Here is a 14,118-nt window from a genome sequence, read left to right as displayed (position 1 = left end):
AGTACACTTTCTAAATAAGCTCTTGTACAGTAGGCGACCAAAACCTTATACGTTGTTGCACACATATATTGTACATCCCATTATAGTTATACAATTAATTTATCTTTTTCATATATTAAACTAGGGAGTATATAACAAACATGAATAGTAGATAAGTACTAATTATAAATCTTGACCTCATATGTTCATAGTTCAATTGTAACTCCGGATTGTTCATTAAGAGATAATCTGAAACTATAATATTATAAACTTCCCGAATTTAACATATAGAGCATGGATAATTATTAGCCCTTTTATAATTTATAATGGCAAGTAAAATATGTTCATAATTAAAGTAAAGCTTCCATCAATAAAATAATAATACAAATAATTCACTGTAATTGTTTGATTGATCCTAAATCCATCTAACAACAGAACCTCTAGTATATAACCGTCCTATTTAGATAGATGCATACGGAGGATTTGGGTGGTATCTGGAAAAGGCTAGTACCGTCCCCGGTCAATTAAGGACCGAGCCATGAAGTTAAGCATGAAACGACCCCCGTATAACTGCACTTCTCGTATGGGTATAGACCTAGCGGATTAGATAGCCGAGCGGAGGCAGTTTCCCTGCATAGATGGTTCACCCCTGAGTGAGGCAGGTGCGCTACGGTGGGACAGCCGTTGAGGTAGGGCCGAGAGGTGTGCCCTACATCGGTGTCGCCATTGGTAGGACTGCCATGAGTGTGTGAGAGAGAGAACTTAACTTGAACCCTAATTTAATATGTGTGTGAGACTTCTCTTTCCCGGGAGCGCCAGAACTCCTCTCACTGCTAGAAACATGTACGCCTAGAGTGCATGAGGATTTAAGTTCATGGAGCGGGTACTGCCAATGCGAGGTTATCGAAAAACTTTGCCGTGACACGTCTCATGTGTTGGGACGAGGCTCATGTGTTGGGCAGTCGCGGAGTGCGGGTAAAGTGTACATCCACTGCAGTGTGAGTAAACCAAATCTATTCGAATAGCCGTGCTCGCGGTTATTGAGCACCGGGACATGTATTACACTTGGCTAGACTCTAAATTCTTAACTTGTGGGGGATGGGATATTGCATGATGAATTTTATGCTGATGGAGCCACTTCCCGAGAGGAGGGAAGGTGGACATCCTCAGAAAACCATGACGATTCAATGGCGGGAAGCTATCCTTGGGATCACAATAGATGGTGGACAGAACCGTCGTTGTTTAAAGTGAACACTGGTACTAAAATTTGATCAGTCTATGCTAGGTTTTAGGCTTGTGAAAAGAATTGTAAAATTAGCTTTATGCAAAAGAACCTGAAGCCATTCCTTGAAATACCCTCTATCATATGCATTGTTGTTGTGGTGGCTTGCTGAGTACGGTTGGTACTCACCCTTGCTATTCATATATCTTTTAGGAGAGTGTTGAAGAGAAGCCCTTGTCGGTACGCTTGCGTATCCAACAAGATGATCGGAGTGCGGTCTTGTTCTAGGTCTCGTTCCCCAGTCGACTGCCTGTGGCATGTTAACCGGACCCTTATATTATTTTGTCTTCCGCTGTTGTTCTCTGATAGTTGTTGGCCTACCTGGCCCTAATGTAAGTATTTAACTTTTTTAGCCTGAATTCATTCGTGATATGTTGTGATTCAACTATGTATGTGTGTACCAACTACTGATCCAGGGATTGGTACGGATAAACACAGATGATTTCCGATTTCCAAAATCGAGGGTCTACAGTTGTGAATATATATATATAGCTAAAATAAGTCTATTTTACATCCCTAATCTTTGGGCCGTGCCATATAATATGTCTATTTGCCCTCCTTATTCTTTGTGCCCTGTCTTACATATGGTTGAAAATAAGCCTACTTCACCTCGCTGAAGTTCGTGCTCTACCGGGCTAGCCCACCGTGCCGAGGCATAGGCCCAGGCACGGCCCAATAGCCGAGCTGTGCCGGCACGGGCCCGATAGCGATCGGACCATGCCGTGCCTGGGCCGGGCCGGACCAAAATCCCGTGCCTTGGATCAGGCTGTCGGGCCTTGGGCCTTATGGCCAACTATACTCCCCTCTCCAAAACATAAGCATTCATAGCTATGTTTGTCCGGATTCATTGCAAAAAAATATTATATATTGAGACGGAGGTAGTATTAAATAGAGTTTGTACTGTTATGTGCTCAACCAACATATGTCAAAATGTCAAAACATTGTATGGTTTTAACTATCACCTCCATTTTAGGACCAAGATTAAATAAATCTGATCAAGAATTTGTTTAGATTAATAGTCAAAAGTTGCTATATTTTAAGATAGAATAATACTATTCCACTTCGTGAGAAATTTTATCATCCGATGGTATATTGTTAAATATTTGGTAGAAAAATATTTATAAAAAGTTGCTGTACCTTTTATCACCATTTCAAATAATTACATAAAGCTCTATAACCATTTGAAATTGTGTAGCACCTCCATGCCATGCCATGTTATTTGTGGCCACATAAGTACATTTTTTTAAAAAAAAATGAAATGAATGTCTACTTTGTTTCAATAATAAAAAATATTATTCATTTTAAATAAAAAAATTCAGCCATACTCCCTCAGTCTCATAAAAACCAATCTAGTACTAGATGTGACAAATCATAGTACTATAAATCTAGACATAAATCTGTTCAAATTTGTAGAACTAGAATATATCACCTCCGTCTTAGATTCGTTTCTTTATGGAACGGAGGGAGTACCAGTGAACGGCTATAACACATAGGAAAAGGTACACCCAAGGTCCCTCAACTTGTCATCGAAATACAAAATCGTCCCCAAACCGCAAAACCAGATATCTTGTATCCCTTAACTAATACCGGTCACAAAACATCCCTCAGCGGTTTTAACCCCGGTTTTAGCCTACGTGGCACTGAGTCAGCGTGGGACCCATGTGGACCCGACATGTCAGCGTAATCCACGTCATCACCCTCACTCTTTCTCCTCCTCTCTCTTTGGGCGAGGTAAAGCGGTGGGTGCAGAGGCCGACAGGAGAGGCGGGAGAGAGGAGGGCGGTGGCGTTGCTGGGGAGGAGGCCGCCGGAGCGAGGCGAGAGAGAGGAGGGCGGTGGCATTGTTGGGGAGGAGGCCGCCGGGGCGACGCGGGAGAGGAGGCGGTGGCAGCGACGCGGGAGAAGGCGAGGGCGGTGGCCGGTCGCGAATACTGTCGACGACGTTGTGTCGCTGCCGGCGGTGAAGCAGCCCCGCGGCGTTGGGCGACGAGGAGAGCAGCGGAGCAAGCAAAGCGAGGCGGGCGGCGACCTCACTCTCGTCCGCCGGAACGACCGCACCGGCGGCCACCCCACAACCGGCGCCGCAGCTGCTTCCCTGCTCATGCATTCACACACAAATTAAGCATCAATATTTAATTAGCTTGATTCCCCCTCCATTTCTCTTGAATAAATTAACAAACCTTGGCTTGGAGGCCGTGGTTCCATTGTATTGGAGAGCAAAAGCAGGAGCAGCGGTTGATCCCTCTGAGGGCTTGGAGGAGGAGAAGTAGGCGGGGAGGCCAAGGCTGAGCTCGAGGCCACTCTCCCCCGCGGTCACCGCATCCTCCTCCCCGAACCCGCTCCTCCACGCCATGGATGGCGACGACGATGACCTCGATCGATCAGCGACTAAGAACTGTACTACTGTACTACCGTACTCCCTCCTGATGAACAAGTCACGAGCACTTCCTCCTCCCTGCGTCCGTGCAGCAGCAGCAGCAGCAAGAGGGAATACTATATAGCCAAAGATCAACGACGACGACGACGAGCTGCAACTGCAAGAAGGAGACAGAGCAGGTGACGGCGCGTGGGCCATTGCCGAGGAGGGGGAAGCAGAGCGATTCGGAGGGCTTTCGGCCGCACATCCGTACCCGATTCGGAGGAGCGCGACGATCTCGCCGCACGCCGTCGGGTAGTCCCACGGCCACGACAGCGCGGCCGATATTCCCATCTCCCTGTACCTCTCCGCCGCCCCCGTCTCCCTCCGCCGTGTCTGCCGCCGCCTCACCGGCATCGCTGAGACCTCGGAGGGGCCGTTCCCTCGTGGATCCGCCCAGACACCACGAGCCGCCGCGCCGTCTCGTCATTCCGACGGCTGAGATGTTCCAGGCGACCTGGACGCCACCATCGACGCGGCCCTTGTGGTGGTGTGGGCTACGCGCGTGACCGGAGGCACGGTTGCTGCTACCGACGGCGCCGGCGGGTCACCAGTCGCTAGCCGCCGCCGTCGTGTCGCCCGTCGCCGGCCGCCGACGCCCCGCCAAAGGCAGCAACCGCCGATGTCCTCCCCAGCTGCCTACCCAAACGAGAAGAGTGAGAGAGAGAGAGGAGAAAGGGAGAGGAGGGGAGGGTAATGATTAGGCCAGCTGACATGTGGGGCTCACGCTGACTCAGCCGCTACATCGGATAAAACCGGGTTGAAAAACACCGAGAGATCTTAGGTGACCGGTTTTGTATAGTTGATATCTGGTTTTGCGGTTCGAGGACGTTTTTTATCCCGATGACAAGTTGAAGGACCTTCGGTGTACTTTTTCCTAACACATATAAACGGCCAGCCATACTGGGCCTCATTTGAAAAGGAAAAAGTACGCTGAAGGTCCCTCAACTTGGCATCGAGTTATAAAATCATCCTCGAACTACAAAACCGGATACAACGTATCCCTCAACTTACAAAACCAGTGCAAACTAGGTCCCTCGGCGGTTTTGACTCCGATTTTATCCGACGGGGCAGCTAACTCATCGTGGGACCCATGTGGGTCCCACATGTCAGCCTCTCGTTCCCTTCCCCTCCCCTCCCCTCCCCTCCCCAACTCTCTTCTTTTCTCTCAAATTTTCTCCTCGGTTGGGCAGCGCAGCCGGCGGGGTGGGGAGGAGGCCGTTGGGGGAAGCGGGAGTCCGGCGGTGACGACGCGGCGATGGGCGACGAGGTGGCGGCGGCGGGCGACGAGGCGACGATGCTGGATAAGGGAGACGCTCTGCATTCGTCGCCTCGCCTTCGCCTCCTAGCCCCGCGGGTCTCCTCGACTCCTCCGCCTTCTGCCGAATCCGCCGACCGCGGCCTCTCTGAGCTCGTCGTCCGCCTGCACCGCAGCGGGTTCCTTCCCAAGAACCTCCTCTCCAGCTGCTCTCTCACCGTGGTCTCCCTCGACTCATGCGCGTTGCCTCACCGTGATCACACCGCCGTGTTGCCGGATTGGGGAAGAAAAGGAGGCGGGGAGATTGGGGAGGAGGAGAAGGAGAAGTGGGTCCCGGCCGTGCTGCTCGGCCACGTGCAGCCGTCGAGGGCGGCGGGGAGACCGGCGGCGAGAGACAGGGAGGTAGGAGGCGGGGTTGGCGAGGAGGACCGGGAGGCCGGCGAGCTGGTCTGCTCCGCTCGGTGCCGTAGTAGTATATAATAATTGCAGCTTCCAGGTTTCTCTAATAAGCACCGAGCTTTGAAGTTAACCACCATACATATCCCAAATTGAATCGAACACGGCTTCAACTCTAGTGGCATGAACTAGACAAGGTAAATCATCTACACCTCGCCGTGCTTGGAGAGCAACCGACGGAGACGGACGTGCGACGGGTTCATGTTGGGAGGGACGCGGCTGAGGTAGCACACCCCGCGCTTGCCGAGGCTGTCGAGCCGCTTCAGTGCCCATTCCCTCGTCTCCTCCTCGCCTTCGCTTCCGAGACCTTCCTCCTCCCATCCCACCTCCTCCTCCGAGTAGTACTCGCTCTCGCTGCTTCATGCCATCATGGCGCCATGGGAACCCACTTCGCATGTGCCTCTGCTGGTCTCGATCGCCGGTGGGGAGGTGTCGTTGTCGTCGTCGTCGGCGGCGGCGGCGGCGGTGTGGTGTAATGGCAACAGCGGCGTGTCCCAAACATCGCCAACCCCATCTCCCGTGGGGCTGGGAGGCGAAAGCGAGGCGGCGGGATGCAGGCGTTTCCCTTCTCCAGCATCGTCGCCTCGTCACCCGCCGCCGCCTCATCGCCAGCCGTCGCCGCCGGACTCCCGCCTCCCCCACCGGCCTCCTCCCCACCCCACCGGCTGCGCTGTCCAACTGAGGAAGAAAGTGAGAAAAGAAGAGGAGAGAGGAAGAGAAGTGGAGAGGGGAGGGGAAGAAGAGGCTGACATGTGGGACCGTCCCACGCTGAGTCAGCTGTCACGTAAGGCAAAACCGGAGTCAAACCCGCCGAGGGATTAGTTTGCACTGGTTTTGTAAGTTGAGGGATGCGTTGTATCCGGTTTTGCGGTTCGAGGACAATTTTGTAACTCAATGACAAGTTGAGGGACCTTCGGTACACTTTTCCATTGAACAAACGGCTCCCACACATTAACGGGCCAAAATGCAGACATGGACCACGATCGAGCCCACGACGCCACGGCCTACTGGCGCACGGCCGCGAGGATAGGCGGATGCGCGTACGGGCCGCGCAGCCAGCCGGCGGCGATGCGGGCGTAGGCCGCCTCCGTGAGGTGGATGCCGTCCCAGCTGATGGACGCGGCGGGGTCCGGGCACGCGCTCGCGCCGGGGAAGCCGCACGCCGCCGTCGCGTTGTAGTTGTACGGCCCGCCGCCGCCGCCGCCGCAGCACGCCCGGAGCCTCGACGAGGCACTGAACCCTGCAGCGTCGTCAGCAATCGATCAGGTTAGCACATCGATTCGAAGCTGGTTTTCTTTATTTTTTTTCTTCTCCTTGTGAAGAATTTACTGTAGATAAAAGAGGACGTCGAGGTCAATGGGAAAGGTGATTAATTGTTACTTAATCACGATGAGCTATCCCAGTAGTTGGGACAGTCTTCAACCTTTTAGCTAGGGATCTGCAGCCTGCATGTGCAGCATCACCACAGAAATTGGAGTAGATAATACCCAAAGCGTTTACTATCGATAAACCTATAAACCTATTTTGGTTTTAGTTCGCTTAGGCATACTTATCTTCCCGTAGAAACCAATCTAATATTATATGTGACATATCTTACTACTATGAATCTAGATATACCTTTTTTCAGATTTGTTGTACTCCTACAATATGCGACATGTAGTTTTAGATTCGTTTTTCGTGGGATGGAGGGATCCCCTCCGATTAGATCCACTCTAATAATTCTTAAACGAAGAGATGCCAAACAGTATTGCAGAAATGAAACGAACAGCCAAATTAACCACACACTCACCGAATCTGGACGGTTTCTTGATGAAGTCGATCACCGGCTTGTAGTAGTCGGCGTAGACGATCTTCACCCAAGGGTACCTGTGCCTCAGCCGCGACACCGCCTCGAACAGCGCCGAGTTGTGGTAGCGCGCGAGCGCGTTCTGCTTCTTCAGGCAGCCGCGCGCGTCGTAGTCGCCTCTGCTCTTGCTCGCGTACAGCGTCAGGATGATGGGCACGCAGCCGTTGGGCAGCTCCCCCGGCACCACCACCTGCACCGCCCCTTCCTTTATCACCGCCTGAATAAATGCATCGATCACACAGTAATTAACGTCAATTCCGTTTGTGAATTGAGGATTATATGTATAGTTTGTGTCTCTGCAAATGTCGGTGAAAATGTACGAGACCTCGATGCCGGCGGAGATGGCTCCGACGACCTTTGGCACGTAGGGGATAAGCTGCTCGACGGTTTTCCCGGCGGCCTGGAGGAAGACGTAGTCGTTCCCGCCGAACTCTCCCATGAAGAAGAGTGATCTCCTGAAGTAGTCTCTGCATTCTGTGTAAGCATGAGTTAATTTGAATCAGATCACTGAAGAATCAGCAATGCATCAGGTGATCAGATCAGGAGAAACAAAATTGTGTACTCATTGCAAGTGTAACCTTGGGCTGTTGAGCACAGTGTAGGTTTGAGCTTGTGGAACCACTCCAGCTGCACGCTGAGGGAGGTTTTGAATGGTGGGACGCTGGTGATGTTGTTGTGGAGGAAGAAGGCTAGATCGAGGGCGCTGGCGCCGACGACGGCGAAGTTGGCGCCATGGGTGAAGTCCTCACCTTGGCCAAGAGATGGTGGGACGAATGGGACCTGAAACTTCTCGGCTGCAAAGTTGGATCCATGACGAATTAACAATGGCCATTGTTAACAACTCACTGTTAATCTGAATGTGACAAAGCAAACGTATATATATATATGTACCGATGAAATCCATGATGATGCGGCCATTGGAGGCACGGCCGGTGGGGTGGCCGAAGAAGGTCTCGCCGTAGGGGAGGTTGTTGAAAGGGATGACCGGAAGCAGCGGCGCGGCCAGCCTGACGAAGTTGCCGGTGTCGGCGTACGAGTTGCCGAAGCTGAAGATGGACTGGACCAAGGGACGGCGGCTGGGGTTCGCCTGAGCGTAATGCAGGCAGGCTAAGAGGAGGAGGAGGACGAAAGCTACTGGTTTTGAGTGCTCCATGGCTTGAGTTCAGTGAGGAGTGAGGAGCTGTGACTGAGCTTTCAGCTGCAGGATTGCTAAGTGCTGGAGTTTATGTAGGTGCTTCACCAATGCACATAAGTTTACTTCAAGAAATTCTTTAAGATGAGCTGCACTCTAATACGAACAATCCTTGTAATTTAATCGGAAGAACTGCATTGAATGTGGTGATCTATTAGCCACGAGGCCATCAGTAGCATTGTAGCACTAAGTCAACAAGCTCCCCCGGAAAAAAGCAAAAATGTCAACCAAACGGAACATGGCTTCCATAAAGATTGTAGATCTATCTTGATTCTTGAAGAAAGGGAGTAAAAAATACTGATGACTATTTCACTAGAGACAAATAGACCCCTCTGAATGTTTTTTAGCTCGTTTTTACACCTTTATACAAGCAATTTTCCTGGGGTTATCCAAATATGTAGGAGGTGTTTTTTCATACCTCAAGAGTATATCATATTTTGCATATCATCCATAAGGTCACAAAAAATTGAATCAATGTGTGATACATCAGTTCACAACATGGGCGGACCTAGAGCCAAGGGTATTCAAACGAATACCCATTTATTTTAACAAAACAAAATAGGTATATGCAATATGTAATACGTATGTGTATGAAAAAAAAAAACAAAAAACGAAAACGAAGGGTGTATTCAAACCAAAAAACAAATAAAATAATCTTTCTAGGCCTTGCTCCATCCTTTCTCCTCTAATGGCCTAATTGGCACAAGTCTAATGGCTCATTTCGATAATTCACGCATGATAGATACTAATCCATTTATTTTACAAAGACTTTATTTTTTAGTTTTTCATACAACGTTTGACTCTATCTTATTTTAAAAAAATTAAGAATATTATTTTTATTGTTATTAGATGATAAAACATGAATATTTTTGGCCAAACTAGGTTGTTTTTCATGGTTTAAGCTTAGCTATCCTTTCAGCTCTTTTCCCTTTTTTCATGTCCCTTGGCAATGGTCTTTTTGGCCACTGTGTTGTGTAACTGGAATTCTGCTTTTGCGTATTTTTTTTATTCGTGAAAAAAAGAATCCCTCTTCTATATATAACATGAGGAATTTTAGATTAAGAAGAATAACTGACAAGTGACTCAAAATCAAATCATATGAATATATCAGGTATCAATGTATATACTACGTGTGGATTAGTGCACGACTCCACGTGGTTGCATTGCACGGGTTAGCAAAACAGTAAAAATATTGGGCCAGACTAGGCTAAGAAATAACACAATTCTGGAATTTATGTTTTCACTCATGGGCCTAGTACTATACACCCCACGAAGAACAGTCCAACTCATAAGTCATAATGCATCATGGCCCACTTTAATAGTTTACAATAAAAAAAACAAGATTTAAAGAGAGAGGCGTTCCTCCAAACATTCTTTTTTAAAAAAAAACCACGAGATTTCCTAGTTGAAACCACATATTTCTTACCACTGCATTAACTAAGTGCGTCTCTAATTTGCATTACCATTCCAGTATAAACCAATCAAAGGACGAAACGAATCCGCACGAATCTCCACGACGTGGACTCAACTACGTACGTATACACGTGAGACGCAGTCACGTCGTCGCTACGGGCGCACGGCCGCGAGGATGGGCGGCTGCGCGTACGGGCCGCGCAGCCAGCCGGCGGCGATGCGGCCGTAGGCCGCCTCCGTCAGGTGGACGCCGTCCCAGTTGATCGACGCGGCGGGGTCCGGGCACGCCGTCGCGCCGGCGAGGCCGCACGCCGCCGTCGCGTTGTAGTTGTACCGCCCCCCGCCGCCGCAGCACGCCCGGAGCCTCGACGAGCGACTGAACCCTGCATGCAGCGTTGGCAACCAAAGTTATTAGCGAGGTCAGAAAGAGACAACAACAAAACAGAAAGCATTTCAGATCACTAATTAAGTACTTTGATGTTTCAACTCGTAGATCTCCGAATCGATCAAGTCGGCGAAAATATGGTCATATAAGTATATCAGACCAGTGATATATTCGTATCGTAAACTCTTTATTAATTACTCTGTTTGCGCGAGACATGAGCTCATTCCAGACAATTTCAAAAATTCTCGTTTCAACATCACTAAATTTTCTAGTCGACCGTGGACTTTTTTTTTGCGATGCATGCAACTAGCGTACTCAACAACAAGACAACGTTTACTTTCGCGATGGAGACTTGCAACTAAGCCATCCGCCTGCTAATTCAGGTCAAAATTCTTGAAGCATTAAATTCAGCCGTACGTGCGTGTGCAGAGAATCAGAGAAATCGAACAAATCATATAATTATATATACACTCACCGAAATTTTCTGGCATTCGCACGAACTCGATCACCGGCTGGTAGTAGTCGGCGAAGACGATGGCGGCCGACGGGTGCTTGCCCCGGAGCAGCGACACCGCCGCGAACAGCGCCGCGTTGTGGTAGCGTGCGAGCTCGTTGAACCGCCTCAGGCAGCCGGCGCCGGACTCGTAGTCCGTCGCGTTCGCGCTCGCGTACAGCGTGAGGATGATCGGGAGGCACCCCGTCGGCAGCTGACCCGGCACCACCACGTACCTGGCTCCCTCCTCGATCACCGCCTGCATTTTGGTTTAATTAATTGATTAATTAATCAGCTAGGACGTGACAGCAACTTAATTAATTAGCGTCTGAAGGAAAGAGAACTGTGGTAACCTCGACGCCGGCAGAGATAACTCCGACGACCTTTGGCACGTACGACATGGCCTCGTCGACGGTCTTGCCGGCGGCCAAGAGGAAGACGTAGTCGTTGCCGCCGAACTCGCCCATGAAGAAGAGCGATCTCTCGAAGTAATCTCTGCAACCTGAAGACGTACAGATCAATCAAACAGGTGATCGATCGATGAATTCTCTTCCACCAAAATTAATGATCGGTTAATTACCAAGATTAGATGTAGCATTACACGGACGTACGTACCTTGGGTCGTCGAGCACAAGGTAGGCTTGAGCTTGTGGAACCACTCGACCTGCACGCTCAATGAGGTGTTGAACGGGGGCACGCTGGTGATGTTGTTCTTCTGGAAGAAGGCGAGGTCGAGCGCTGTGGCGCCGACGACGGCGAAGTTGGCGCCATGGCTGAAGTTCTTGGACTCGCCAAGGTACGGGGGGAGCAAGGGGACTCCAAAGTCCTCAGCTGCAATGTTGTTCAAATGATCAATATATCGATCGATCGATCGATCAAGTATCCATGCTCGCCGGTGCAGTAATCACGAGGGAATTGAAGCGCGCGCACCGATGAAGTCGACGTTGAGGCGGCCGTCGGAGGCACGGCCGGTGGGGTGGCCGAAGAAGGTCTCGCCGTAGGGGAGGTTGTTGAAAGCGATGACGGGAATCACCGGCGCCGCCAGCTTGACGAAGTTGCCGGTGTCGGAGTACGAGTTGCCGAAGCTGAAGATGGAGTCGATCTTGGGATGGCCGGAGTACATGTTCGCCTGACCGTGGTGCGTGCATCCAAGGAGGAGGAGGAGGAGGAGAAGGAGGGTCATTTTGTTTGAAGGTGAGTGCTCCATGGGGCAATTGCAGCTGCAGGAATTCAGGCGGATTGCCACCAATAAGATCCCTTCAGGAGTTCAGGTTATATAGCCATATAGTGGCATTGCTTGTGTTGACTAAATTGATTTTACAGCCGGCCATGTTTAAATTGACTTACAGTAACATATACTCCTTTTAGAAAATATATGGAAAAAAAAAACATTGCAGGTACGTATATCTGCTCCCTCCGTTTCATATTTAATATTACTAGGTGAAACCCCACGCATTATTGCGGAAGTTCAACATGATAACAATAAGTAAACAAAATGGGTAAGATAACAAAACAATATAAATTTATATAAGTTGATATGGTTTATGATAATTTAAATTTAAATAGTATATAGAATGATGATTCAAATGTAAAAGTAAGATGATGTGGTTTTATGAAAGAAGAAAGGCAGTGAGATACTTTGGACCATAGATTAATCATCTAAGGCTAAAAACTAAAAACTGATGTGATATGATTTAATGGGAAAAGAGAGAAATAATACTAAGTGAGGATGAATCATATAGGTATATATATATGATATTATAAAAAATTATGAAAAGGTATATTGAAATATTATGTGAACTATGTGGGATGATAATTTAACATGCTTATATTTTAAAACTCTAAAACTTAATAACTTATAAAATTATAGATAATATAGCATGCTTGCATGATGTTTAAATGTAATAATTCTTAGTGGATGATGATGTGGCATCTTGTTAATGCATGATGACGTGGTATCTTTGTATGTAGTGGGTTATAACTTTATAGTATGATAGGATAAATCGCTTTGAATTTGTTTCTACTTATTTTTTTTAAGTTTGATCAAATTTATAGAAAAATATATTAGCATTTTCAACATAAAACAAATATAATATTAAAATCTATGCAATGTTAGATCCAATAAAAACTAATTCGATGTTTTTGATGTTGCTAATTCTTTCGATGAACTTAATCAAACTTAAAAAGGTAACTTATAGTAATATAAAACGGATGAGTACCTTTTCTTTTTCTCACCTGCAGGAAAGTTCCGTTTACGTTGACAAAACACGTCAGAATTTGACCGCTGCATTAATTTCAACTTGATTTAGTACATTTAGAAATTATTCAAGAGAAAAATGCAAAGCCACGAGCATTTAGCTAGTACATTTGGAAATACGTTTCACTTGATTTATTGTCAAGTTTTTTTTCCATATATATATATATCACCTCGAATTAATTAGTATACCATGAAAATAAACAATAACAATATATATAGTTTTGAATTTCCTTTTACTCTCGTTTCATGCATTTTTTGGCATCCTATATAAGCCTCAATTTTCTGCAGGCAACGACAAAAATCAAACATGCGTTTCCCATGTCTGTCCTTTTATGTGCCAGCCACAAAAGAATACAACCAGCAAGTTATACATGAATCGATACTTGAGCGTTATACAAGAAAAATAAGGGGGTATTTAGATTCAGGGGTGTAAAGTTTTGGCGTATCACATCGAGTATTATATAGGGTGTCGCATGAGATGTTCGAGCACTAATAAAAAAACTAATTACAGAATCCGTCAGTAAACCGTGAGACGAATTTATTAAGCCTAATTAATCCATTATTAGCAAATGTTTACCATAGCACCACATTATCAAATCATGGAGCAATTAGGCTTAAAATATTCGTCTCGTAATTAGTCGCAACTTGTGTAATTAGTTATTTTTTAGCCTATATTTAATACTTCATGCAGGTGTTCAAACGTTTAATGCGACAGGGTGAAAAATTTTAGGGTGGGATCTAAACAGTGCCTAAAAAGAAGCTATAGTATGCAGTTATCCTTTTTGCTACTGAAAATGTAAGACATAGAAGCATTCCCATGCTTACTATAGAAAAATGTTGAATTTATTATTGAGAAAATCTACTCTATGCTACCACTGAGTTAGCGTGTGTTCAATAATATACTATTGACACAATCACTAATTACAAAAGTTAACAGAGATAGCAGAACGACGACTAACATTCACGATAGCTTCAGCCATTGATCAAGTCAGACATATCAGATAACGATACAGAAATACACGTTATTTATTAACAAGGTTCCGCCAAAACCTATATCTCCAAGACTCTGATTATAGACACTCCTCACTAGGTATGATATTTTGATCGAGGTTTTTTTTTTCAAAAAAAATATGATCGAATGG

At 47.2% G+C, this 14,118-nt stretch overlaps 3 protein-coding genes across 4 annotated transcripts; all 3 read right to left on the bottom strand.

Annotated features, from left to right (window-relative positions):
- Window positions 1-2,659: 2,659 nt before the first annotated feature.
- On the bottom strand, window positions 2,660-4,327 carry LOC107278291 (uncharacterized). 2 transcript variants are annotated; one of them, XM_015789181.3, is made up of 3 exons: window positions 3,891-4,179; window positions 3,441-3,794; window positions 2,660-3,355 (listed from the first exon to the last, which is right to left on the bottom strand). In XM_015789181.3, exons 1-3 carry the CDS (start codon window positions 4,031-4,033, stop codon window positions 2,887-2,889), a joined length of 966 nt encoding a protein of 321 aa, XP_015644667.1. In that variant the 5' UTR covers window positions 4,034-4,179; the 3' UTR covers window positions 2,660-2,886. The 2 variants fall into 2 exon arrangements, with proteins under 2 accessions (XP_015644667.1, XP_015644658.1); XM_015789172.3 differs by having other exon boundaries at window positions 3,441-4,327.
- Window positions 4,328-6,279: 1,952 nt separating this feature from the next.
- Window positions 6,280-8,454, bottom strand: LOC4325267 (GDSL esterase/lipase At5g45910). The gene is made up of 5 exons (XM_015780011.3): window positions 8,128-8,454; window positions 7,815-8,030; window positions 7,562-7,710; window positions 7,180-7,453; window positions 6,280-6,630 (listed from the first exon to the last, which is right to left on the bottom strand). Exons 1-5 carry the CDS (start codon window positions 8,387-8,389, stop codon window positions 6,395-6,397), a joined length of 1,137 nt encoding a protein of 378 aa, XP_015635497.1. The 5' UTR covers window positions 8,390-8,454; the 3' UTR covers window positions 6,280-6,394.
- A 1,186-nt stretch (window positions 8,455-9,640) lies between these two features.
- Window positions 9,641-11,963, bottom strand: LOC4325266 (GDSL esterase/lipase At5g45910). Its single transcript, XM_015786873.3, has 5 exons — window positions 11,650-11,963; window positions 11,335-11,550; window positions 11,073-11,221; window positions 10,702-10,978; window positions 9,641-10,224 (listed from the first exon to the last, which is right to left on the bottom strand). Exons 1-5 carry the CDS (start codon window positions 11,924-11,926, stop codon window positions 9,995-9,997), a joined length of 1,149 nt encoding a protein of 382 aa, XP_015642359.1. The 5' UTR covers window positions 11,927-11,963; the 3' UTR covers window positions 9,641-9,994.
- Window positions 11,964-14,118: the final 2,155 nt, after the last annotated feature.

The sequence above is a fragment of the Oryza sativa genome, chromosome 1 (genome assembly GCF_034140825.1).
Source record: "Oryza sativa Japonica Group chromosome 1, ASM3414082v1".
Classification (NCBI taxonomy): domain Eukaryota; kingdom Viridiplantae; phylum Streptophyta; class Magnoliopsida; order Poales; family Poaceae; genus Oryza; species Oryza sativa.
This window is presented reverse-complemented; position numbering and strand designations above follow the sequence as displayed.